At 34.7% G+C, this 26439-nt stretch overlaps 1 protein-coding gene and 1 pseudogene across 1 annotated transcript; both read right to left on the reverse strand.

The window, feature by feature from the left end:
- Positions 1-4108: 4108 nt before the first annotated feature.
- Positions 4109-9252, reverse strand: LOC149896041 (uncharacterized; annotated as a pseudogene).
- A 22-nt stretch (positions 9253-9274) lies between these two features.
- On the reverse strand, positions 9275-24271 carry LOC149896042 (uncharacterized). The gene is made up of 8 exons (XM_090118363.1): positions 24002-24271; positions 22948-23118; positions 11503-11646; positions 11218-11400; positions 10550-10628; positions 9724-9831; positions 9575-9649; positions 9275-9491 (listed from the first exon to the last, which is right to left on the reverse strand). The coding sequence occupies exons 1-8, from the start codon at positions 24269-24271 to the stop codon at positions 9280-9282; spliced, it is 1242 nt and encodes a 413-aa protein (XP_089974489.1). The 3' UTR covers positions 9275-9279.
- Between the last annotated feature and the right edge of the window lie 2168 nt (positions 24272-26439).

Raw genomic sequence — 26439 nt, forward strand, 5'->3', positions numbered from 1 at the left:
GCCAGTACTTGTTTTGTATTATTTTACGTATTCTATTCATATCTAGATATGTGGTGGAATTGTCTTGACTAAACAACAAAATTTTTTCTACCAACTTAGCGGCATCTAGGGCTTGTTGAATTGTTGGTGGTCATTCGGCTTTGTCCACTTGATCGTCTTCATCTTGATTATCGGGTGTTTCCTGAATTTTTGACACTAAATCAACAATTTGTTCATCTGTAAGTGTACCAGTTGTGGCTACACTATTTATATTTTTGTACGATTGTAGATCTTCGTTAAAATTGTTTGGTATGTTGAACTGGCTTATCCATTCACTCAGTGGTAGATTGTCTTCACCGTCAAATTGGTTCGTTTCTTGGCTACTACATAATCCAGCATGTCAAAAAGAATGTTGAATAGTGGCCGCTGTTACCTCTTGCCAGGCTTTTGATATGAAGTTCAGTTTTGGCAAAATCATTTTTATGTCATGCAATGGAACTGTAGCAAGATCGGGAATAACGGGCAGGTGAAATTTGTTTGGGTTCTTAACAGATTTGCGAAGAAAACTGACCTCTGTTTCTTCACCTTTTTCCCCTATGACTCTTGCAATATAATAAATATGTTTGCGCTTAACTTCAAATAATATTAATACAAAGTCTCCTTTTTTTTGTCAAACTATTCAGTGGGACAAATCGATTCGTATTAATTATTAAAACTTCAGCTTCCTCTTCAAACATTGGTTCTTCTTCAGAATAGATGCTAATTCGGTCGTCGTCTTCACTGGAACTGTCACTATTTAAAACCTTTTTTTCACAGCAGCCTTAATCTGTGTCTTAGTCATTTTGTGCTTTAACACATTCTCTGCTGCGTAGGTCATCGGTGACCTCACCTCGACTGGATTAAGGCATCGGTGACCTCAAGGCAGACCTGAATTTGAAACTACTTTGTGAGGCCACGTTTACCAAATATTTATTATAACAGGTGACCGGAGCGGCACTGTAGAACAATCCTTTGGTATGGTTTCTGGCTACTCATATATTTGTTGAAAATATGTATGAAAATGTAAAGGGATGGCAAAAAAAACAAACTGGACCATTATAAATGTTCTTAATAACTATCAATCATAACAACTACAGATAACGATGAGACTTATTGAAGCAGGGTAAACAGTAATGTACTTCACCAGGACAGTTTTTGCAGTATGTTGCAACTTTTTTTGTTTTAAAATAGCCACAACCCTTGATTTTGATGCTCCAACAATCGAATCCAATATTAAAATACAGGGTCTGAAAACAAACATTACATTTTTATTTTATTAATTTTTTTGTTTTGTTTCGAGCTTCTTTTGAACCTAATTTTTTTACATTTTTCTTTATAGCAAGTTACACAAAAGCTCAATTTACTTTCCCTCTTTCTTCAATAATTCATGCTTCATCCTTTTAGGTTTCTCCTGCAGTGAATTTTGCTCTTTATAGAGTCCTGAATCAATAAGGTACTCTACTATCTGACGCCTGAACTTCACAATACTTTCTTTAGATTTTTTTATTTTCTTTACATAATCCAAGCATTTACTAAAGCCGTGTCCAAGATAAGCTCGACACCCAGCTTTTTATACCATTTTACTGTTTTTCTCAGTGGTGATGAGTATGAGGACATTTGATCACTCATATCAACGGAGCCTTTTGCTTCGTTGTATGCTAATATCATTTTAGGTTTTGTAACAGTTTTACCTTTTTTTAAAACTGTTTTTTTACCGTTTGAGTGTTTAGTCGAAAGCATCAACACATCGCGCTTATCCTTCCACTTGAGCATACAAATACCACGCTGATTCTCCATAGCTATGGATTCACCTTTTTCCAGTTTGGCGTCCACTACTGCTACCGGCAAACCCTTTCTATTTTGTCTTAGGATTCCAACTAGGTGGGTGTCTTGGTTCAGTAGTTGATTTGCCAAATCTATACTTGTATACCAATTGTCTGTGGCAACTGTCTGACCCAAATTTAATATGTCTTGACGAAGAGACATAACGACATTTGTGGGTGTTATAGCAGTTGTAGCCTTCGATAATTCTTTGGAATGAGTTTCAGGAGAGTCATGATGTTTAGTAGAATTTAGATTACAGAGTACTTCAATTTTAATAAAACATCTGGCTTCTTCTACACCATTCTGTAGGTCAAGACAATTTTGTGATATAATCAGAGATGAAACAAGATCGTTTGCCGTGTTGCTTTGTGTATCTAACTTTTTAAAGGAAACGGCAGGACTTTTTATATTTGGATAAGAAACTTCATCGTCTTCATAATCCCAGGGCATCACGTGATCCTCAGTAGAAGATGCAATACTCATCTCTACGTCGCTGCAACTTGTTGAAGAAGTGGAACGTTTACGCTTTGTGCGTTTAAACTTAATTTCGTTCTCCATTCTTAAAGTTTTACGTGGCTGTTGGCCAGATGAACTCTCACCTGAAAAATCATCAGCACCGATAGCCTTTCCAGGAGCTAGATGGATTTTATCTTCCTAATAGTCTTCTTTTCTAGGCTAATGTTAGCTCGATTTTCGTTTAACTTTTACATAAATGAATCGATAATAAGATTTGCATCAACTTCGATCCTGCCTTGGAAGTCGGCGTAAAGGCTGTTCTTTTTTAAATACACTCATGGCACACAACGTTGTTATGTTCTCCACACACGGGTTTTTTGCACTTCACGCATGATAATTTCGACATCCTGCGGAGTTTAGATGGACAGTACGAACAATATCTCTTTTTTCACGCGTGGTTAAGGATAAGAAAAAAGATGGCGCGTAACGGAGATATGTCACGCGTAACGTTAAAATTTTACACTAAATTTTTTTCCAACCCCGATAAGGAAGTTTTACTTCAAAAACTTAACGTAGTACAAAGGAAAAAAAATGAAAAAGTTATAAATTTAAAAAAATCTTATTTTTAGCTAATCCAGGTTTTCTGTCGAAAGTCTGTTTTAGACGAAAGTCTAGACTGCCTCTTCTTATTGTCACTACAGCTCTTTTAAATTCCTGAGTGTAAGATATTTTATAGTACAAGGCTTCAGGATCCTCTTTCTGAACCTTGAAAACATTTATCTTTGTCAACTTAATATTATTTTTGTCTTCGTCTTTCTGTATTATAAAGTTCATTTGAGTAGTAGCAGCTTTCCAGTCCAAAATGTCGTTAAAACACATTGGTTGACGTGCATTGGTTCGGTTTTTTTTAGCAGTTTTTATGGCACCTATAAAGCCTTCAGGGGTATATATAGGTCCGGGTATCAGTTGTCCTTTTATCTGTCTTTTAAACTCTGGAATGGGCCGAGTCACCTTCATTTTGTGTATGACCCTTTATGAGAAATTTGTGGGTTATTGATTTTATATTAGGCAATTTTTTAACAGTGTTGCTGTACATAGCCACCATGAACTTATTTTTTTGATGTCCTGCACAATTATCAGAGGCGATATCTATAATTCAATAGGCTCGTTAGTTTCCGAAATATTCTGCAGGTATTTAAAAATGCAAGTGGCAATCTCATTCACCCCTCTAGGAGCTTGTGACTCATCCCAAACATAACATTCCACATGGACTTGAGATCATAATTTCAACATTCAAATTTAGTACATTCAATTTAGATTTGTAATAGAACACCGAGATGTCTTCTTTGGGACATTGAAACACAGCCTGTAAATAAAGAACGGCAACTAAAACTTTGTGATCTTTCTTATCGTTCTCTTTCTCTGTGTCTAATTGTTGCAGTTCATCAACTGAGATCAAATTTGGAAACTTTACTGCCAAAGTGACCAATGAATCAATTTGACGTGACTTGACGACTTGCGGGTCAAAAAACTGCACTTGTTTAATTACATCATTGCTGCACTTTAAATTTTAGACTTTAAACTTCAATCAAACATTAATCAAGTAAACTCAAACTCAAAACTCAAACATTTATTTATTCAATTAGACTTCTTGGAGAAGCACTTTTGAAACGTCAATACATATTTTTTACATTTACCACCGATTCGGAAAGCAGTATCTATGGAGAAGAACCGGCAAGAAACTCCATAGTTGCTCTTTTAAATCATATCAGTATTACAATTTAATTTTACAAGATATGTAACTGTATATTATCATAATATGCCAGAGAACTGTCCTGTGGTTTTTACGCGATAACCCTCCATGGGTTTTTATCTTCCATATATTCCTTAATGCTGTAATAGGCTCTCTGAACTAATACGTTTTTTACATAATTTTTAAATTTAGCACTACTAAACTCTTTGATACTATGAGGAATTCTGTTGTAAAAAAGTATACCTTGGCCCATAAATGAATTTTTAACTTTAGCTAGACGATAAAATGGCATTTCAATTTTATTTCTGTTCCTTGTGCCATAACAGTGTCTATCTCCTACTCTTGTGTGTAAGTCTGCGTTTTTGTGTACATATACAGGTAAATTAGCTTGGAGAAATTTTTGCGTTTGTAGAAGTGTATGGTCAGCAAATAAAAAAAAACAACATTTTATTTTTAGTTTTTATTCAAGTATATAATATTAGTATTATTAATATTTTATTAGTTCCAAACATTACAAGCAGTGCCGATTTTAACTTCAGTGAAGACGTGTATGAATTAGGTGTTCTCCGACCATAAATGTTTTATTCTAATAATTCATCAACCCCAGGCACATCACAATCATCCCCATCCTCGCTTTCATCAGATGAATTATTTAAATTAATTATAATTCGTTCTGATATTGTGTCTAATGCTGCGTCTCTACCCTGATATTTGCTTTCCTCCTCAATAGCATGTAGACAAACTTTTCTCCATTCCTCTACAGTTATGGCGTTCATTTTTTCTTAAGCTAATGACATAATAACCTTCATATTCATTACGACATTCTTTTTTGCGACATATGTTTTCACCATCCCCCATATGTTTTCTATAGGATTAAACTCCGGGTGGTATGGTGGTAAACGCAGCACAGTATGACCGTGCTGTCGTAATATTTCGTCTTTGTCAGAATCAGTTCATATAATTGAGGCTTAAGCAACGTGGATGAATGCTCGATGTTTCGAAATGTCAGCCAGTCAATCATTTGCTGTTTTCTAGAATTACTATTCGGTGCAGGATTTTGTATTGAGTTATGATATGGTGCGTTGTCAACAACAACAACACTATTTGGTTGTAAGTTGGGTATTAATTGAGTTTTAATCCACCTTGAATAGTTGTCATAGTTCATATTGTCGTGGTAATCTCCACTTTTTTGGCTGGCTTTAAACATAAGCAATGCATTTGGTATAAAGCCATCCATACCACCGGCATGAACAATGATTAAGCGGTTACCTTTCGTTATGTGTTGCTTCAAACCTGAAGTGCTTCCATCTGACCAAGATTTCGAGAGGGTATGTGATGTACTTATATAAGTTTCGTCGGTGTAAACTATTGGTCGGCGTTGTTCACGATATTCAGCAATTTTTATCAAATAATTAATTCGCAAGTATCTAATTTCGTGTTTTTCCATAAGAGGTTTCCGGTTATCTTCTGTTTGCTTCCAATTAAAACCTAATGACATGACGTGTTTTCGTAACGTGCTGACACAACCTTTATAATCGATATCTTCTTTCAATTTTGCGTGCAAAGTTTTCAAAGTGGGAACTTCTCTATTTGTGATGTGGAAGTCATGAATTGTTCTTCTGATATCTTGCTGATCAAAGTTATCGATTACTATTGTAGGTTTACGATTCGGTTTCTTTTTAGGAGATTTAAAAGTTACTTCCTGATCTGAAGGACAACATTTGCTTTCTGATACTACCTTTCTGACGGATGCTATTGAAATTCCTGTTGATTTAGCAACTAATTGAGTGGGGGTCATAATACTGCTCGGGTTGTTATGACACTCATTTTCGAAATATTTGTACAAGCAGTACAAAACTTCTTTAGTTTGAGAAGTCAAAGGCTTGCCACGACCATGTTTTAACACTGGAGCCATTTTGAATTAACAATATAAAGTTACAACACTTACACACAAATTAAACACTTCAAAAAATATTATAACAACAATAACAAACAATAACAACAATAACAAACAATAACAAACAATTACAACAATCAACAAATACAAAATTTAACAATTAAACTACGTAATAGTTATAATTTTCGAATGAAATGTGTGCTTTATGTTCTAACGGTACCAAGCGACTGACGCCGGACTGCACGAGGCACCTGCGGACAGCGTAAACTGGTTTATTCTGGTTTTGTGCGTGTTTCCACTTTCCACTATCAAGTGACGATTTATTTATTTGTTTTGTTTCGTAATTATTATGGTCAAATATTAATTACAAAACAAATTATTATGGACACGATATTTTATTGTTTCACGGTATTCGCCTTGTCGTTTGCTCAAGGACGTAAAATTGAATGATATATTATTTTTTTTATAAAGTCAAAACCATTTTCTTTAAAACAAAAATCAGAGTGTTGCTAGGGATAAGTATAAAATTATATAGTAATGTTAGGATATCGAAACATTTTTGTATAGGCTAGAACGATATAATGGAAACGCGCTCTAAGATCTGAGTAATATACACACCACTACATATGCAAAAATTTCTCGAGACTAATTTCACTGTAAAATGTTATTAAATATATACTGTGATGGTACAGTGAGGATACCAGTGTTCTTAAAGAGATCTCTTAGTGAGTCCCTAGCACGTAAATTATATATAGAGCGTATGGCTCTTTTCTGTAATACAAATATAGTTTCTATATCTGCAGCCCTGCCCCATAGCAGAATTCCATAGGACATAATGCTATGAAAGTAGCTAAAATAAACCAATCTAGCCGTGTCTTCATCGGTGAGATGCCTTATTCTTCGAACTGCATATGCAGCTGAACTAAGCTTAGCAGCGGTGGTGGCAACATGGGCCACCCATTGTAGCTTCTCATCTAGTGTCAAACCAAGAAAAACAGTGGAATCCACAGGGTATAATACCTCCTCGTTTAAAATAATATCCCTTTTCACCTTTTTTACATTTGGAAGGATAAATTCTACACAATTTGTTTTTTTTGCATTTAATAATAAATTATTAGCATTGAACCAATTGGATATGCGTAAAAGAGCAGAGTTTACTTCGTCAACATTTGTGTCATGTCTATCCACATTAAATATTAATGAGGTATCATCTGCAAACAGTACTATTTCACACATATCCTGCAAATAATAAGGTAGGTCATTAATATACACTAAGAACAAAAACGGTCCTAAGATAGATCCATGCGGAACACCTATGTTAATCGGTGCACCGCGAGATTTCTCTCCATTAACGACAACGGTTTGTACCCTGTTCTGAAGATATGAAGCTATGAGGTCCTGAGCTAAACCTTTAATACCATAAAAATTTAGTTTCCGTAATAGAGTGGAATGTTCTACACAGTCAAAAGCCTTAGAAAGGTCGCAGAATATCCCTAAAGCATTCTTTGAATTTTCCCATGCTTTATATATATGTGACAAAAGAGCTATTCCCGCATCAGTGGTAGAGCGCCCCTTTGTGAAACCAAACTGTTTGGCGTGCAGTAAACCATTTGATACAAAATGACTACATAATTGGTTTAAAATTAATTTCTCGAAGACTTTGCTCAAAGTTGGTAAAATAGAAATTGGCCTATAGTTATTACAGTCTTCTTGGTCACCACTTTTAAATAAAGGAATAACTTTACTAAACTTTAATAAATCAGGGAATATACCACAGTCACAACATTGATTAAATATAAACGCTAAATGGTTGGCAATGTTTTCTATAATATTATTTACTACAGACATTCCCCAGAGATCACATGTTTTTTTTAAGTTTAATGTTTTAAAAGTTTTAACAATTTCCTTTGCAGTCACATGTCGCAATTCAAATAATACATTACACTCAGCAACATGGTCCCTCAAGTAGGACTCAGCAAGCGCTGATGACGAGTTTAATTTTTCGGTAATACTAGCAGGGACACTACTAAAAAAATCTTCAAAAGCAAGCGCAACATCAGCACTTTTGTCAATGACCCTACCAGCATTCACAAGTTTTATGGTACTATTTGATTGGTTTTTACCCATTTCACCATTAATAATTGCCCAAACCGTTTTAATTTTGTTATCAGAGTTGCGTATTTTATCTCTGACATACAAGCACTTGGCAGTGAAACAAACTTTTTTAAAAGTTTTTGAATAATTTCTAACATAACTAAGAAATGACAAGTCTTTGTTATATTGCTTCATGCCATATAACTCATATAAAACGTTCCTGCATCTGTGTATACTAGGTGTTGCCCATTGGCTAAATGGTAAATCCTTGGTAATACTTAATGATTTAACTTTAAAGATTTTTTCAAACTCATTATGAATTAAATTAAAAAGATTTGTAAACATTTCACAAGGATTATTATGGAAGGATTGATCATTCAGGCCAGGCAATTTATTATTAATATTATCTCTAAATTTATGAATGCCTTTTTTAGTTATAGGCCTAACATTAATTCTTTTAAATGTAGGTATGTAATCCCATTCAAAAACTACTTTCTGGCCACAGTGATCCGAAGTGAGTGTATTGAGAATACTTTTTTCTAAACAGTTGCAATCACAGTAAACATTATCAATACAAGTTGCAGAACTAGGTGTAATTCGTGTGGGTTCATCAAAAAGTTTGTGTAAATTAAATGATTGAAATAAATTAACTATTCGTGTTGCCGTTTGTGTGTGTGAAAGTAAATCAATATTAAAATCTCCACATACTATAACCTTCTTTTCACTTCTGCTCAAACGCTTTAATATTTCTTCCATGACTGTCTCAAACATATTATAGTCACTGGAAGGAGGCCTATAAACGCAAACAATAATGTAACGCTCAAGTTCAACACAGGACAGTTCAATGGTGCGTTCTACAGAAAGACTAACAATGTCAGTTCGTTCTTTGCTTTTTACATTTTTGTGTACTAAAATAAGAGAACCTCCATGAATAGCATGTTTCCTAAAGTATATACTTTTTAACTCATAATTATCAATATTTATTAACAACTGACATTGTTTAAGCCAATGTTCCGTTACACAAAAAACTTTAATACTATAATGATTTAAGAATAATTCTATTTCTAATAATTTGCTAGTAGTAACACAGTAATTTTAGTTCTAGCTTTATAAATTTTCACAACAACAACATTTCTAATTATCCTTACAAAACTAACTAACTTATCTATTATAACTTGCCACTGCCTTTGTGTCTGATTTTCTAATTCCCTAATTCTATTTTGCTCCCTTCGCATGCTCATATAGTCTCTATGCTGTTCGATTCTAAACTTTCTCCAAAACCCTCTGCTTGGAGAAAGTTTTCTGCAGCCTGGTCTGTATGTGTCAGCCTGTCACGCCTTCGAGGTGATCCTCGAGGGCGTGTCAGTCTGGCACGACGAGGTGTTGTTGGTCCTGGCCGAACTACATGAACATGGAAGGTATGCCTAGTGGGAGTATGCAAGCCAGTTTCTGTAAAAAAAGATTTCATATATAACAAAATTGTTCATACATAATTATGACATACATTGATAGATAAATAGGTTCTATCTTACCTTCAAACTGTGTTTCAGCTCTTTTCAGAGGTTCTATTGATGGTCCAGGTTGAGGTTCATACCATGGTTGAGATGCTGGAATATAAATGAAAACTGTAACTTTGTACCACATGAAATGTAGTATCATCTCAAATTAAGCTATGTCTTACGTTGAATTTCTTCCTCTGTAAATATATTTGGCGGAGAAGATATAGCCCTCGACACTTGTGGTGGCACTGGTGAAGCACTTTGAGGTGACGCTAGCTCATGTTGAGATACTGTAACAGAAACCTAATAGTTAATCATCATGAATATTTCAGGTGTATAGAGCTAACAATGTAGTATACCTATAGGTAATCATATTACATTCTTGACTCACATTCAACGGATTGACTTGGTTAAAAAATTATTTCATTTTGAATTTTATCTCCAAGATAAGTCGGCATATTTTTGAAATCCGTATCATTCGTTACGCATCGTATGTGTTCAGTCATTGAAAGATCAAATTTTCCTAACATTTCAATACATTTTAAAAAATTACCATTGTTACGATCATATAATTTTTGGCTTTGGCCACGAAAAGCCATATTTTGTGTACTTAGAAATTGGACCACATATATTATTCTTTTGATTACATCGTACCATCGTGCTTTTCAACCTCTAAAAGTTTTTGTTGAATACTATCAATAGTGTTCTTATTTTTAAGAGCATGACACAAATCTGTCCATTTTTTATAGTTATTGAAATGAGCAGAACTTTTCTCATGTCTGCTGCAATACAAAGCTAGATGTTGCCAATCACTAATTCCCTCGCAGAATTTATTTTTATGTTTTGATTCAAATAACTTGCAACAGAAGCAGTAAACGGCATTTTTCTAGTAGCTCATGTTGAGATACTGTAACAGAAACCTAATAGTTAATCATCATGAATATTTCAGGTGTATAGAGCTAACAATGTAGTATACCTATAGGCAATCATATTACATTCTTGACTTACATTCAACGGATTGACTTGGTTGTTGAGTTACTAGCCTAGGGTCATTTCCCACACTCAGATTAGGCTGCATGTCAATCACCTGAAAAAGGATACAATTTATAAAAAAAAAAAACAGTATATTTATGAAAAACATGGTAGCAATTATTTTGTTGGGTGTAATATTAAACTCTTTCAAACAAAAATATAAAAAAATATCTATTACATGAGTTTAAATTCCAACCTTAGTTGTGTGACGGGTTTAACTTTTATTAGGTTTTACAAATATTTTATATTATGTAGGTTTATTATCTATCTGTCTATCACTATATTATGTATTTATTACAATGATTTAATTTTAAACAATTATCTATTTATATGTCATGTTAAATTATCTTAAGTATGTATTTTCTCTTTTTGCTCTAATTAGTTTACATACATATATATAAATATTATATTTTGAACGTACTGCCGCTCCAATCGCTTCAAAGAGGGGCTACTGAGAATCAGTATTGCAACAGCTGCGTTGCAATTTATGCTGAGTGGCTACCATTTTGGCTCAACTTCTTAGTTTTATATATTTTAATTTATTTATATAATATATTTTAATTTTACTGTGTTTGAATTGTATTGTGTGCTAATGTGTTATTTCAATTTTGTGGGGTCAAATAAAGATCTTTCTTTCCTTTTACCTGTGATAATCCAGCCTTTTCCACTTGCAAACCCATAGCTACTTGTACCCCAATCAGATTTAGAACTCTCTGTTCTATATCTGACAATTTGGCAAATACAGCAGGGCCACCACCAGTTCCACTTGCTGCTCTATGCAAACGAGCAGCCTTCTTTTTGGTGTTATTTTTGAAATCACTCCAAACCTTTAATCATGCAGATAATAAAACATTTCAATATAAGCAACACCTACAACAAGCAGTAACGATGTTTTAAACAATAGGAAAGCTTAAAAACACTTGACATACCTTCTTCCATTTGTCACAACTTTTAGTATCTCTACTGCCATCGCTATTTAAAAGCTGAATCAATTCCTCCCAAAGGGTCAGAGTGGAAATCCTACCTCTTGCATTGGAGGATGGTTTGCTTAAGTCACCGTGTCTAAAATAAAACAAGTTACATTTGTGGTTAATTCAATGGATCTTATATAATATATAAAAATACTTCAGATAAATTGCACTTACTGTTCCATATTATATTTTAATACAACAGGAGCAGTTCCATGGTAAAATAGATGCTTGAATACTGCGTAGTACATAATAGTGTAACATGATAAGTAGGGGAACTTACTTGTGATCCTTCCGAACTGATTGTTGGCGAGATTTCCGTTCCGTCTGCTATGAACATTAAGTCGTTGTAATAAAACAATTTTGGGCTATAAACATCACTTGCTCCCATTCCAGACTTAATAGAATTTTTATATTTTGTGTGTTCTCGATTAAAATTTGTTCGCAACAAATTAATTTTTTTCTTCAATTCCTCAATGCTGAAATTACTCTTATATCTTTTTAAAATATCCACCATATTCATGAGAGCCATATTCTTTTTATTTTTGTCTTTATAGTCCCGAGCCTTAATGTCCCACAATATCGTCGCATCTTTGTATAATGATATCAACAACTAAGTAAAATCACGGTCACTAATTGCGCCGCTGCCGCCATCATCACCGCTGGCGCCGGCGCTGTTCGTGTCGCGTGGTCTCTCCATAACGTTCCGTAGTACACTGAATGTGTTGCTTGACAAGCATGTTCTAAACGATCAAGCATGCTTGACAAGCATTGCAAAAATATAATTTTTCATCAAGCTTCATCAAGCATCGAGTTTGCTTGTCAAGCACATCAAGCTTCGTTCTAGACGGTCAAAATTGCTTGACAAGCAATTTTGATCGTCAAGGACAAGAAGCTTATATCTTATACACTGGAGATTGCACTATGACCATTAACTTGTCACAAGAAAATATAACCTTGAATGACGTCAGTGTTGTTTTTTGTCTCTTTCTGTGGGTGACCACACTGGTTGGATTTCGAAATAGAAAAAACTAAAAATCATGGTCTATAAATAATAACGACATATATTTTTAACAGTATTTATATTATAATATTACTGGTCATACTTTATAGGTATATATAGCATTAACATCCTTTGTAAATGGAGGAAAGTTGTGTTTTGCATCAGATGTTTACCAAATTGTAAGCTACTCAGATCTTCTTTTTAAACGAGTTGCTTCGACGGGTCAATTTCAAGCCAAAATCATAAAAGAAAAACTGTTTATAGCCTTGCACAAATTTCATCTAACTTTACAAAGTTTATTTTTCAAAAGGTATTTTTTTCTGAGTCGTAATCCTCTGTAATTTTACCCTTGATGGGCACATATATTTCTTTTTATTTTACTTTTTGGAAAGCTGAAATACGTAAAACAAAAAATGTTGTGTGGTTTTATGAAACCACGGTAAAAGTGAAACTGTTCGAACGGTTCCGAACACTGCTTTGTGTAGCGCATGTCGCATGACGGTCGGCTGCCGAGTAGGTATACCTACTCGGCAGCCGCGATACACGCGACATGCGCTACACAGACCAAAAAGTTTGAACGATGTAATAAAAGTTTCACTTTAAAAAAATATGAGGTAAGTTAAAAAAGTATAAATTTCAATGTAAAAACGAACAATCTTATAACTACATGTGAGTGCAATACCGATGTCGTGTGTTGTTTCATTACTATGTAGTAACAATCTTGAAAATGGTGTTCTAAATTTTATCATAATATTGTTATTACAATATATTCTCTTCGCTATCCATAAAAACTCGTCATCATGGTTACCTTACTTGTTAAATTTGTTTATTGAAAACTTGTTGAAAAATGATAAAGTATTAGGAAAATAACAAATTTAACATGATTGATTACTAAAATGATGATAAAATTGACGATTTTTGCCATGAAAATGATTCTAAACAGGTAAATGCATGAGTATTGAGGAATATTGTAAATAGCGTAAATATACACTTGCCTGTGAAATTTTATGCCAGAATTTGGTGTCCAAAAACTTCTGCAATTTTTCACAATGCAATACATTATTTATATTCGGAAAATATTTATTAAATACGCAACAATATTAACTTAAATATTCGAAGCGACGCAATTTTTTTGACACATAAGCCATATTGTCAAAGTGAGAGTTGCTACAATTTTATTATGGTAACTACCCATAATCAGGGAGTATCGCTTTTTAATAATTGGTTCAGATACTTATTTTATTTAGCATAAATAATATAGGTAAACCAGAATCTGATGGCAATTAGGGAAATCAAAATTTTGAGTGTGCAACCCTAGGGAAAATGGACTGAACGATCTTGATACTACTTATTTTTTATTTTGTCCTCGATATAATTATACTGAATTAGTCACATTACATAAGTGGACAATACTGTACTTAATAATGAGATATCCACTTAATATTATGTAGGTAAGTACATAGTTACTTACATGTTTATTATTCATATTTCTTTTATAAAGGTAATACATCACAGTATTACCATCCTACAGTATGGCGACGAATGTACTTGTGCAGAGAAACGGAGGGGAACTGACGGGGGGTCGGGCGACGCGGGCCGCTTAATGCAATCACGCTGAGTTTGCATTAACTATCGCGAAAGGATGACGCAGTCGTATTTTTTGTGTAATAATTTTATTATACATAGGTACTTACATATTCTATTATGACGCGCAAAAACTGTTCCGTTTACGGATGTAAATCTACATTGAAATCCCAGAAGGAAACAATATTTCAGAAAGATTGTATTAATTGTATCTGTTGAATTAAAATCAAAGCTATGTATATGTTGTCCTCATTATTTTCTAATCAGATTGTACATCCCAATGCGAATGCATTACTTAGTTAAATGGTATAATATACAATTAAGAACATCCAAAAATAAAGTGTCCACGTAAATAATATTTAGCAGTGCAATATCTGTAATTATATATTTATGAACAAATAATTACATCAGATTTAATAATCGCAATTATTTTGAATGTACATATGAATAAATGATTTCATCATAATATTAAATTAAATTTGTTTTATTTCCCATTTGTTGCAACCCTAGCGTATTTTCGTGTGGCAGCGTTAGTACCTACGCTGGCGGCGGCATCGCGCGACATCAAAGGCGATTCCTTACTGTAGGAAATAATATTGTAATACTGTGTAATACATAGTATTATTATTTACACATACCTATATTTGAATATACCATTATCATTAAGCCATGTGAAAATATGGATGTAATGATAATGCAGATCGAAACTAGATTGTTTATAATTTTTTATAAAATAAAATAAAACTATGTTTATTTTCGAAAGTATTAACAGATACACACATTATAAAATTGACTTGGACAGCTTGGACTTGACGAATAACCGTATTGGAAACTCCTGTAATTAATTTTCACAAAATTATATTGTAATCAACAAACAATATTATAGTTACCTACTCATAATATTTTTAATTTAAAGTATCAAAACGGGTAAGTCCAATTTACCAATAAAATCTACAAAATTGAAAATTGTGATGTGTTTGACCCTTCTTCATCGAATATTTTCTATACACATTGTAAACAACACCTCTTGCTTGTGATCGCAGCGGCTTTTTCGACATTTTCGAAGATTTTTTATACAAAATTCTAAAAATTATTCATCAACTGCGAAGTAAACAAATAATTTGACAACCAATTTGATAGTTGTCAAATAAAGTTGCCACATGAAAATCTTTTATTTCTTAAATATAAATTTGCCATCAGATTCTGGTAGACCTATAATTGTCTCATCCAACAATGCTTCTGAATGACGTTGTTGGCAATTTATCAACAAACTCATGTACAAAAACTAACCTTTTGCACAGAATATTACAGCATACATGGGAAAACTTCGTATTAACAGTGGCAATACCAAGTTAGGTGTGAAAGTGATAAAACACAACAACTGGGCAATATTTTCTTGTTACACGTCAAATGTTCTTACCGAAATCTCCAGTGTATAAGATATAAGCTTCTTTGTCAAGGGACCCCAATAAACGTCACCATCAAATCAAATTGAGACGAACTTGTCTTTATTTTTAACTTAAAAGAATACTTTAATTCAAAACACGAACGCCAAGAGCATCAAACACTATATTTTATAATTCGTAAGCTAGCGCGAGAGCAAAACAAACCAACAAAGAACGTCACAAAAAACCACCACGATAGATAGACACTTGCTTCCTTAAGTCCACCATATAAAAACGTATTTCTTAAAATGGTTGGTTAGTAAACGTATAGCCAACATAAGAAAAAAAAACGTGCACGATTAGCAGTCATCGAATGTCACTGGCACTCGCTCGTACTCGATAGTCACCCCGATTGGAGTTTATTCGATAATCGCGATGGTGAAGTTACTCGCTTGTTTATGTTACACTCGCACTAGGCACACAGGTCCACGTATCCACCGAACTCGAAATTCTGGCTATATACCTCTTGCATAGGGATGGAGCTCGTGTGCGGCCCTAGATCATATAGTACAATGTTTGTAAATGTATATATATTACAATGCATATATTATCTACTATTCTATACGATCACACTCACCTATTAACGTGCTCCAAGTACGTGGGCCACACTGAAAGTTTTGCGTAACTAATAAATAAAACAATTTATTTGTCTAATATTCATTTTAAAGTATTCTCCGTTACATTTAAAACACTTTTTCATCCGTTCAAAACATTTCTGGAAACATGAGGACCATTGGTCCGAGGGTATGTTTTCTGCGTGCTGTTTGAAAGCAACCACGGCCTCTTCTGGCCTCGTAAATGTCGAACCACTCATTGAATCATAGATTTTTGGGAAAAGGAAGAAATCGCAAGGTGTTAGGTTAGTACTGCGTGCGGCATGAGTCACGTGCTCTATGTTTTCAGAAGCCAAAAATGACTTTGTTTTGTTCGCGGTGTGCGCCGAAGCACTGTCATGGTGCAACAAGATGCGATTTCTAGGTCGCTTTTCTCTTATTTTTTCTAAGACATTGGGCAAACAAATAGTGGTGTACCACTCGACATTAACAGTCTTTTGTTACTCAAGTGGGATAGTGCAGACAGGATTCGTCTTAGAGAAAAATAATGCAATCATTTGTTTGCCAACCCTTCTTGCCTGCCTCAATTTGGTTGGTTTGCTGTCACTTTCAAACGCCCACAAAGAATATTGGTGTTTACTTTCTGGAATATAACCATATATTCATATTTCATATCCTGTCACGATATTATACACGGCATTAGAATGTCCGTAATTGTACTTTAATAGCATTTCTGAACACCAATCTACTCGATGTCGTTTTTGTTCTGGAGTGAGTTTGGGAGCAATCCACCGTCAACCAAGCTTCCTAACTTTGAAATGTTCATGTAAAATTTTCTGGATTTGTCTCATACCAATCCCCAAATGTCCTCGAATCTCCTAATAAGTGATATGGCAATTTTCTTAAATTAGTCGTCTGACGGTAGCCATATTTTCCTCCGTGATCGCAGTTGAGGGTCGACCTTCAGGAATTTCATCATGGTGAGAAACACGGCCTCGATGAAATTCAGCATATCAATGCCTTACAGTGCTCAAATGAGGTGCTTCCCTCCCAAAAGTATTTTGAAGGCGAGCAGTGCAAGCTTTCGGAGATAGCGAACTTTTAAAATCATCAAAAATCATCGCCCTAAAATTGTTTCGTGTTAGTTCCGTTTTTGCTACGGACAACGAACTTCAACTTGAGATAAAAAAAAATTGACAAGCGCTTTCCCCCAATTTTTTTTTCCTTAACTTATGAGACTTCATATGTTAAAAAAATATAACACTCGAAATTCAAACATTTATGGGTGGCCAGAAACGCAAAACTTTTAGTGTGCACTAGGTACTGTCAATTGCAGAAGTACGTAACTAGTGCAGCCGTGTTGTTCATGCACTGTATTATCGAGTTTATGTAACAAGTGTTACCGAGGTTCTTGAGTCGCGATGAATTTATATTTCCCTGACCAGAGCGCGCGGACTACGGCCGCTAACTTTTCTGCGATCGCACCACGCGTGATATGCGATCTGACACAAATTGGAAAAAACTTACATTTTTTTTAGATTTTTTCTATTATTACTTTTAACTAATTATGTACAGTCGGCCAAGAAAGTGGTGTACCACCCTAAGTTTGAATATCGCTTGCAGATTCATAGGTGATAAAGATTAGTTTCGCTTGCAGATCGATCTGACAACTTCTATTGCTGTCTTTATCTGATTATTGATAACGACTATTACTGTTTGTAACGTGACAGCTGTTCTTAGTTTGAACTTGATGGAACCAATGACGTCGTAAAATCAACGGCGGGGGGCTGTAGATTTTGATGACAAAATTGTATCAACAAATTCAGAATTGTAATCAACAAGTTACATAAAATTGTAAAGGCACAAGGCGAATCCACAAACCTACAATTTCTGTAAACTTGTAATTACAATATCAATAAAAAACAAGCTAAAAATAGATTTATCCTTTTATTAAATTTCTACAATCAATAAAATACTTATAACAAACAAAAACATAGCATATATAGTAATATTTAGAAGATATTGAAAATTTTTAAAAATTAGAAACGGGTGTAACCGCCGTTGGCCTCTATAACCTCTAAAAGACGAGACCTCATTGAACCAACAAGCCGTGAGCAAATATCGGTTCCCCGCATTTCCTCCCAAATATAATTACAGTGACTAATAAGAGCTTGTTTGGTTCTTTCATTTTGATGCGACCATCGTTGGACCATAAGGCCCCAAAGATTTTCTATCGGGTTGAGGTCCGGCGATCTTGAGGGCCACTGAATTACCCTTACGTCAGTGTGTGAACGAAACCAGGCTCTTACGATCCTCGCATTATGAATTGAACAATTTCCTTGAACAAAATCAAATTGTGGCACTTCGTTCTCCGGTTAAACATTACGGACTGTCGGTAGCATTGCATTCTGAAGCACGTCGATATAATTTACAGCCGTCGCTCGAGGAGGTAGAGAACACAATTCTCCTACACCATCCGCACTCATCCAGCCCCAAATATTTACAGAAATTCGACCTGATTCTCTATTTGGGATTACATGATCATCTTTATACCGTGTTGAATTATATCGCCAAAGGTGAAGACGTCCATGCTGACTGGATTTAAACGTTTTTTCATCACAAAACACTGTATTAGACCAATCAAACTCTAAGTGCTCTCTGGCGAAGTTCAGACGAGCAAGTCTGTGAGCATCCGTCAAATATATTTTCTTGGCGTAATGCCTGTGGTGCAACCCCATGTAATAAAAATAAAAAAAAAATAAAAAATAAAAATATCTTTATTGAGTACAAAAATTAATACAGTACAATTACAGTGTGGCTCTGTCTTCCTAGCTAGGAAAATCCTGTGTTAAGGAAGACAGTTCCTTCCCAGAGAACATGTTCAGTACAACAAAAAGATTACATTTAAAAAACAGAGAAAGTAAAAAAAAAACATATAATAAAATATACAGTTGTGCGTTTACAAGCTTTTTACAAGTACCTATAGTGCGTGATTTTGTTAGTGTGAGTGTGTGTATATATGTGTGTGTGTGTGTGTGTTTGTGAATGTGTGTGCTTGTGCATGTGAGTGTTGTGTGGTTGTGTATGTTATATTATTGACATCTATCCATTATTTATGAGCTGCTCTATTTCATCATAATCATAATTTTCAAGCCATTTAATGACCGCTTTTTTAAATAAACTGTTATTTAAAGTCCTAACTTTTTGGGTCCTACTTATAATATTGTAAAACTTAGGGGCAGCAAAATGAAAAAATCTTTTAGCAAACCTACTATTAGTACGCGGCATAGGGAATCGGTCTCTTCTTCTATTAACAAGCTGTAAGGCTGGTACTGTCTGTGTATGGTATCGTCGTAGGATTTCCTTTAAATATATTTTCCGTACGCTTAATAAGTTTGATTCCTTAAATAGATTTGTAGTGGGATATCTGAATGGTAATTTTAGCGCTACTTTGATAATTGCCCTCTGAACTCGTTCGACATGAATGAGGTGGGACTTAGCCATGCCTCCCCATGCACATATGCAATAGTTTAAGAGGCTTTCTATTAGTGCCTTGTATGTTAGTAAAACGGTATTTTTATTTACTACTGCTCTTAGATTTTTAAATATATAGATCATCCTTCGTAACCGCGTTACTAAATAAGAGGCCTGAACATCCCATTTTAAGTGACTGTCTACCTGTATACCTAAGTATTTGGTGTGCTCGACTCGAAGTAGTTTCTCGCAATTGCAAGTTGTCTGCAGTCTGGGAATCCTATTGCATGGGAAGGTATGAATTTTTATTTCAAAATCAGGTGAAGGAGAGAGAGTTTTACTCTTAGAAAAGCAGATGTAAGTCGTTTTTTTAGTATTTAAAGATAGTAAATTATCCTCAAGCCATGTTGTCACGGAAGCGAGCCCTCTCTCTACAATCTGTCTGAGCTTGAGCCAATCTTTATCATAGAACAAGAAGACAGTATCATCCGCGAAAGTAACAATTTCTGCGTTATTTATTTTTAACTCACATAAGGGATTGATATAAATCAAAAACAGGATAGGAGCTATAGTACTACCTTGCGGAGTACCATAGGAACATGTAGAATGATTACTCATCGATCCCTCTACTTTGACACATTGGACTCTATCACTTAGATAATCCTGAAACCACTTTAAGACATTGCCACGCACTCCTATGTTCTGGAGTTTACACAAAAGAATAGGTATGCTCACTGTATCAAATGCCTTATGAAGGTCAAGGAAAATACCTAAACATTTATTGCCTCGGTCCAGGTGATGAGTGATACAGTGAGTGAGTTTGAGGATAGCGTCTTGGGTCGAGAGTTTACTACGAAATCCAAACTGATTTTTAGAAATAATGTTATTAGCATCTAGAAATTTTATCAATCGAGTTGAAACCACTTTTTCTAGTATCTTAGAGATACTAGATAAAAGGGAAATTGGCCGGTAATTACATGGTAGGGTCTTTTCTCCTGATTTATATATCGGAACAACAACTGCTTTCTTTAAAATTTTGGGGAATTGGCCTGTGCTTATGCTTAAATTACAAAGGTAGCTAATAGGTTCAGAAAGAATATCAACATGGTTATATAACACAGATGAGCTTATACCGTCCAGGCCTGCCGAAGCACTTTTCTTCATTGAGACAATTATATTAGCAATTTCTTTAGCGTCAGTGGGGATTAAAGCCATGGAATTAATCGGTCCATTAAAATGTGTAGCTTTAGTAGAGAGATCCGCGACAGTTTTATTGATTGTAGTTAAGATATTGTTAGCCAAATTTGATCCCACATTCGTGAAATATTCATTAACGGAGTCTAATGATTCAGTGTGCGTATTTTTTAAATTCAACAGGTCAATAGCTGAATTGTTACATCGTTTTAGATTACATAATTCTTTAATAGTTTCCCATGTACCTTTGATATTTTTTGCGTGAAGTTTAAATTTATTTTGGAAATAGAGTTCTTTCTGTGATTTAATAATGTTATTGCATGTATTTCTGTACTTTGTATAGCGGTTTCTGAGTACTATATCGTTCGGTGTCTTGTTAGATTTTTTGTGTAGTACGTCCCTTTTCCGAATTGATCTAAGAATTCCCGAGGTTATCCATGGTTTTAGTATCTGCTTTCGTTTAGGGATATTCTTAACTGTAGAACTAGTATTAATTGCTTTTTGTAAGCAACTTATTAATATGGATGCAGCAACATCAGGATCAGTTAGTTCAAAAAAGTTAGAATGCAACCAGGTCTTTTGGTTAAGGGCTTCCTTAAGCAGGCGTATGTTTATTTTTGAAGAAGGAATGACATTATTATTATATGATTCGAGATCTTGAACGTAAAGCAATATAGGTTTATGGTCGGATATTTCAGGAAGAATGACGGTACGGCATGTTTTTGTGGACTTTATCATAAAATGATCCAAACAGGCTAGCAGCCGTGTAGGACGATTAATGCCTACTATTAGTCCGTGTGCAGCTATTATATTTAAATATTCGTTAACGTGTGGCGTGATACTCTTCTGGATAATATCAAGATTTATGTCACCCGTAAGAATAATATTTTTTGTTTTTGTTTGCTCCAGTATACATACGAGCGAATTAAGAAAGTTAGATGGATTAACGAAGCTAGGAGGTCTATAACAACAAATAATACTATATGAGTTATTAATATATAAAATCAGACAGTTTCCATCCTGGAAAAGAGGTTCAGTATAAGTACATCCTAGGTTTTCCTTTACATATGCAACAATGCCGTCATTCTGATTGAATGATTTTTTTGTATGAAACATATTATATGATTGAAGCAGGGGGGGAGAACTGTTTGCATCTGTCCAGGTTTCGGTTAGGACAATGATATCAATTGTCATGTTCATAGTTGACAGACTTGATACAAGATAGTCAAAGTTGCAGTTAATACTCCTGATATTAGCGCATAGTACCGATATTCCTTGAGTAGCATGATATTCAATTAGATAGGGACATTCAGAGTATGTATTTGCATTTTGACACGTGATATTAAGGCTTTCAGTTATATCAGATTCTAAATTATCACTTAAAGTATTGAATTTTGTTGTAAAGTTTAAACAATTGTGCTGTTAAGAGAAATATATAAATAATTTTAATTATAAAATTCAACCGCCTTACAATATATAAGAGTTGTGATTTAATATTTTTAACTAAGTTGAGGAACCGCAAAATAAAATGAATGAGTTTTAAAAATATTATTGGATAGATTATTAATTGTAACATTCCGTAAAACAATATTATTTTGTTAGAAAATTTTAGCAAAGTAAGCGATCGTTGAAAATTTTGTAAAACAAAACGTGCAATATTAATCAATATTTGTGTATGTGGAATATGTGTGATGTTGTTTTGAGTGGTTTTTAAATCATAAAGTAAAAGGTTGTACATTAATTTGAGCGTGTAAAGTTTGTAAATCTTGTAAACTGTTATGTAAATTGTTGAGTAAATTACAATTATTTTTATATGTTTTTTATAAGAAAAATAGAAAAAAATTATAACTAATTTTTGCTTAACATCTAGTCACTTCTTAATTTTTAATTGGTTCAATTGGTCTTCGTTTTTTACCAAAATATGAGATGCTCCTTCCTTCTTCCGGAGAAAAACTCTATCGTTACTCATCCAACAGAAATGATATTGCTCTGACTTCGCAAATTCCCTTGCTAGGAAAAACAATCGTCTATCCTTTGGGGTGAGATATTCGGAGGTGAACAATGGTTTCGATTGACCGTTAATACCTAAATTACTGCTATTTAACTTTTGCGATGGGTTATTTTTATTAAATTTCTTGATGGCGTCTATTACCGTATTTCTGGATAATGTATTTGTAAATTCGACGATCAAGGTTGAGTCAGCTGAGTCTCTCTTGCTCGGCAGACGAAAAGCATCACGTACATTCTTCTGTTCGTCTTCTAATCCAAGATGACACAATAAATTAGATGCAATCGAGAACAGGTCCTTTTTCTTTTCATTTAGCTGTTTGGGGAGTTTTCGTATTTCTATGCTTGTCTTACGTGAAATTCTCTGCAGTAAGTCGATATTTTCCTCTATTATACCTATTTTGAAGTTGACACTATTAAATTCAGACTTTATAGATTCAATTTTAGATGTGAGTTCATTTATTTGTTCGCTTGTAAAATTCAATGAATTTTCTATGTCCTTGTTTGTGTGCTGGACATTAGTAATTTTAGTGTCCATAAGTGAAATACGCTTTTCAATGGACTCTAAACGACTATTCTGCCTTTCGGACAAATCGGAGAATAATTTCGTAAGCATATCTCGCATATCAGTTTTAAAATTTATCATTTCATCGGACTTGTCGCCCGACAATCTACGCCTTTTTTCGCTCCTTAAAGTAATATTATTTTCATCATCGCCTGCCGTAGTGCATAGTTGTGAGTCAGATAATGTTCTATAACTTGTCGGTGGTGATCGATGCATTTTTTAAGTTGAGGGTAGATAAAAATACGCGTGGATAACTTCTTGACAATAGAATGGCGGACTTTACTCATGCGCCTTCGGTGAATGAAGTCCGATGATGACTCAGTGCAAGGTGCGTACTGCGTAGCAAGAGCGCAGCAGGAGTGAAAAGGATAGCGTGATTAAGTTGTACTCACAGTTGCGATCTTATCTTGTGTACCAGGAGACTATAGCCCGCAAAGAGCTCGGTTTACGAACGTAGCTGCACGTTTTAATCTCTTTCACTTGCTGTTGTCCTATTATTAGCGGTGTAATTTTTAAGTTTATGCGTTTTAATTAAACAAATAATAAGCAACAAAATACACGACTGTTCTGAATCGATCCAAGAGGGGAAGGGGTGTTTGTAATGTAGATGATTCCTTATTGTTTGGGCACTCACATCGAACATCTCCGCAAAATGTTTTGTGGGCTTAAAACCATTGATTTCATATTCCCGTCTCATTAATTCTCTATCGTTATTGGAGAGTGCAGGCCGGCGACCACTTCTTCTGTGATCCAATAAACTTCCCTCATCTCCTTCACGACGAATCCAAAAGCGGACAGAATGCCTCGATATATTCAAATTCCGGGATATCGCACTGATACTGCTTCCCTCATTAAATTGGGCAATTATTTGTGCTCTTTCGGCAATGGTCAAGTTGGCAGGCATTGAGATGATTTTATATGCAGTTGATTGAAAAATAACACGGAAAATATATCGATTTTTTGCATATATTTGACAAAATGTCAATTGTCAGTTTTCTTTTTCAAATGGAATTCGGTTGTCTATTTAAATAGTTTTTATTACTTTTGTTTGGAAACATTTCAATTGCTTTGTAGAAACTAATGTCCTTTTCATTTATACTAAAGGTTAAAATGTCATGTACTTATATGTGACATATGACGTATGAATACTAAATACATAGGTTTACGTCATGATAATGTTGTCTCTTTCAGTAATATCTTTTTATAACGAACCTTGTTGTAATTTTCGATGACCGGGAAACTAAATCAAAACTGGTACACCACTTTCTTGGCTGACCGTACTAACTATGTGATTAACTATTAATTATGTACTAGGGATATGTAGCTAGAAAAGTTACTTTTTAGAAAGGTTTAAACTACACGTAGTAACGTTATTAGTATTTGGAACTGCAAAACGGGTTACCCCTTAAAACTCAACGAAAGAACTGCACATCTAACTATTAATTTACAATGCATATATTATCTACTATTCTATACGATCACACTCACCTATTAACGTGCTCCAAGTACGTGGGCCACACTGAAAGTTTTGCGTAACTAATAAATAAAACAATTTATTTGTCTAATATTCATTTTAAAGTATTCTCCGTTACATTTAAAACACTTTTTCATCCGTTCAAAACATTTCTGGAAACATGAGGACCATTGGTCCGAGGGTATGTTTTCTGCGTGCTGTTTGAAAGCAACCACGGCCTCTTCTGGCCTCGTAAATGTCGAACCACTCATTGAATCATAGATTTTTGGGAAAAGGAAGAAATCGCAAGGTGTTAGGTTAGTACTGCGTGCGGCATGAGTCACGTGCTCAATGTTTTCAGAAGCCAAAAATGACTTTGTTTTGTTCGCGGTGTGCGCCGAAGCACTGTCATGGTGCAACAAGATGCGATTTCTAGGTCGCTTTTCTCTTATTTTTTCTAAGACATTGGGCAAACAAATAGTGGTGTACCACTCGACATTAACAGTCTTTTGTTACTCAAGTGGGATAGTGCAGACAGGATTCGTCTTAGAGAAAAATAATGCAATCATTTGTTTGCCAACCCTTCTTGCCTGCCTCAATTTGGTTGGTTTGCTGTCACTTTCAAACGCCCACAAAGAATATTGGTGTTTACTTTCTGGAATATAACCATATATTCATATTTCATATCCTGTCACGATATTATACACGGCATTAGAATGTCCGTAATTGTACTTTAATAGCATTTCTGAACACCAATCTACTCGATGTCGTTTTTGTTCTGGAGTGAGTTTGGGAGCAATCCACCGTCAACCAAGCTTCCTAACTTTGAAATGTTCATGTAAAATTTTCTGGATTTGTCTCATACCAATCCCCAAATGTCCTCGAATCTCCTAATAAGTGATATGGCAATTTTCTTAAATTAGTCGTCTGACGGTAGCCATATTTTCCTCCGTGATCGCAGTTGAGGGTCGACCTTCAGGAATTTCATCATGGTGAGAAACACGGCCTCGATGAAATTCAGCATATCAATGCCTTACAGTGCTCAAATGAGGTGCTTCCCTCCCAAAAGTATTTTGAAGGCGAGCAGTGCAAGCTTTCGGAGATAGCGAACTTTTAAAATCATCAAAAATCATCGCCCTAAAATTGTTTCGTGTTAGTTCCGTTTTTGCTACGGACAACGAACTTCAACTTGAGATAAAAAAAAATTGACAAGCGCTTTCCCCCAATTTTTTTTTCCTTAACTTATGAGACTTCATATGTTAAAAAAATATAACACTCGAAATTCAAACATTTATGGGTGGCCAGAAACGCAAAACTTTTAGTGTGCACTAGGTACTGTCAATTGCAGAAGTACGTAACTAGTGCAGCCGTGTTGTTCATGCACTGTATTATCGAGTTTATGTAACAAGTGTTACCGAGGTTCTTGAGTCGCGATGAATTTATATTTCCCTGACCAGAGCGCGCGGACTACGGCCGCTAACTTTTCTGCGATCGCACCACGCGTGATATGCGATCTGACACAAATTGGAAAAAACTTACATTTTTTTTAGATTTTTTCTATTATTACTTTTAACTAATTATGTACAGTCGGCCAAGAAAGTGGTGTACCACCCTAAGTT

This window comes from Colias eurytheme, chromosome 29 (genome assembly GCF_061535395.1).
Source record: "Colias eurytheme isolate Ceu_HAF_F1 chromosome 29, ilColEury1 Martin Lab GWU primary, whole genome shotgun sequence".
Lineage (NCBI taxonomy): Eukaryota > Metazoa > Arthropoda > Insecta > Lepidoptera > Pieridae > Colias > Colias eurytheme.

Excerpts from the sequence above, each read along its gene's own strand:
- LOC149896042 (XM_090118363.1), bottom strand. The coding sequence starts at position 24,271 with ATGCCTGCCAACTTGACCATTGCCGAAAGAGCACAAATAATTGCCCAA. Across the intron at positions 23,119-24,001 it reads ATTTTGCGGAGATGTTCGAT|CTAAATGAAAAGAAAAAGGA; the intron begins GTGAGTGCCCAA and ends CTCCCCAAACAG. Across the intron at positions 9,832-10,549 it reads ACCAAGTCAATCCGTTGAAT|TATCTCAACATGAGCTAGCG; the intron begins GTAAGTCAAGAA and ends TTTCTGTTACAG.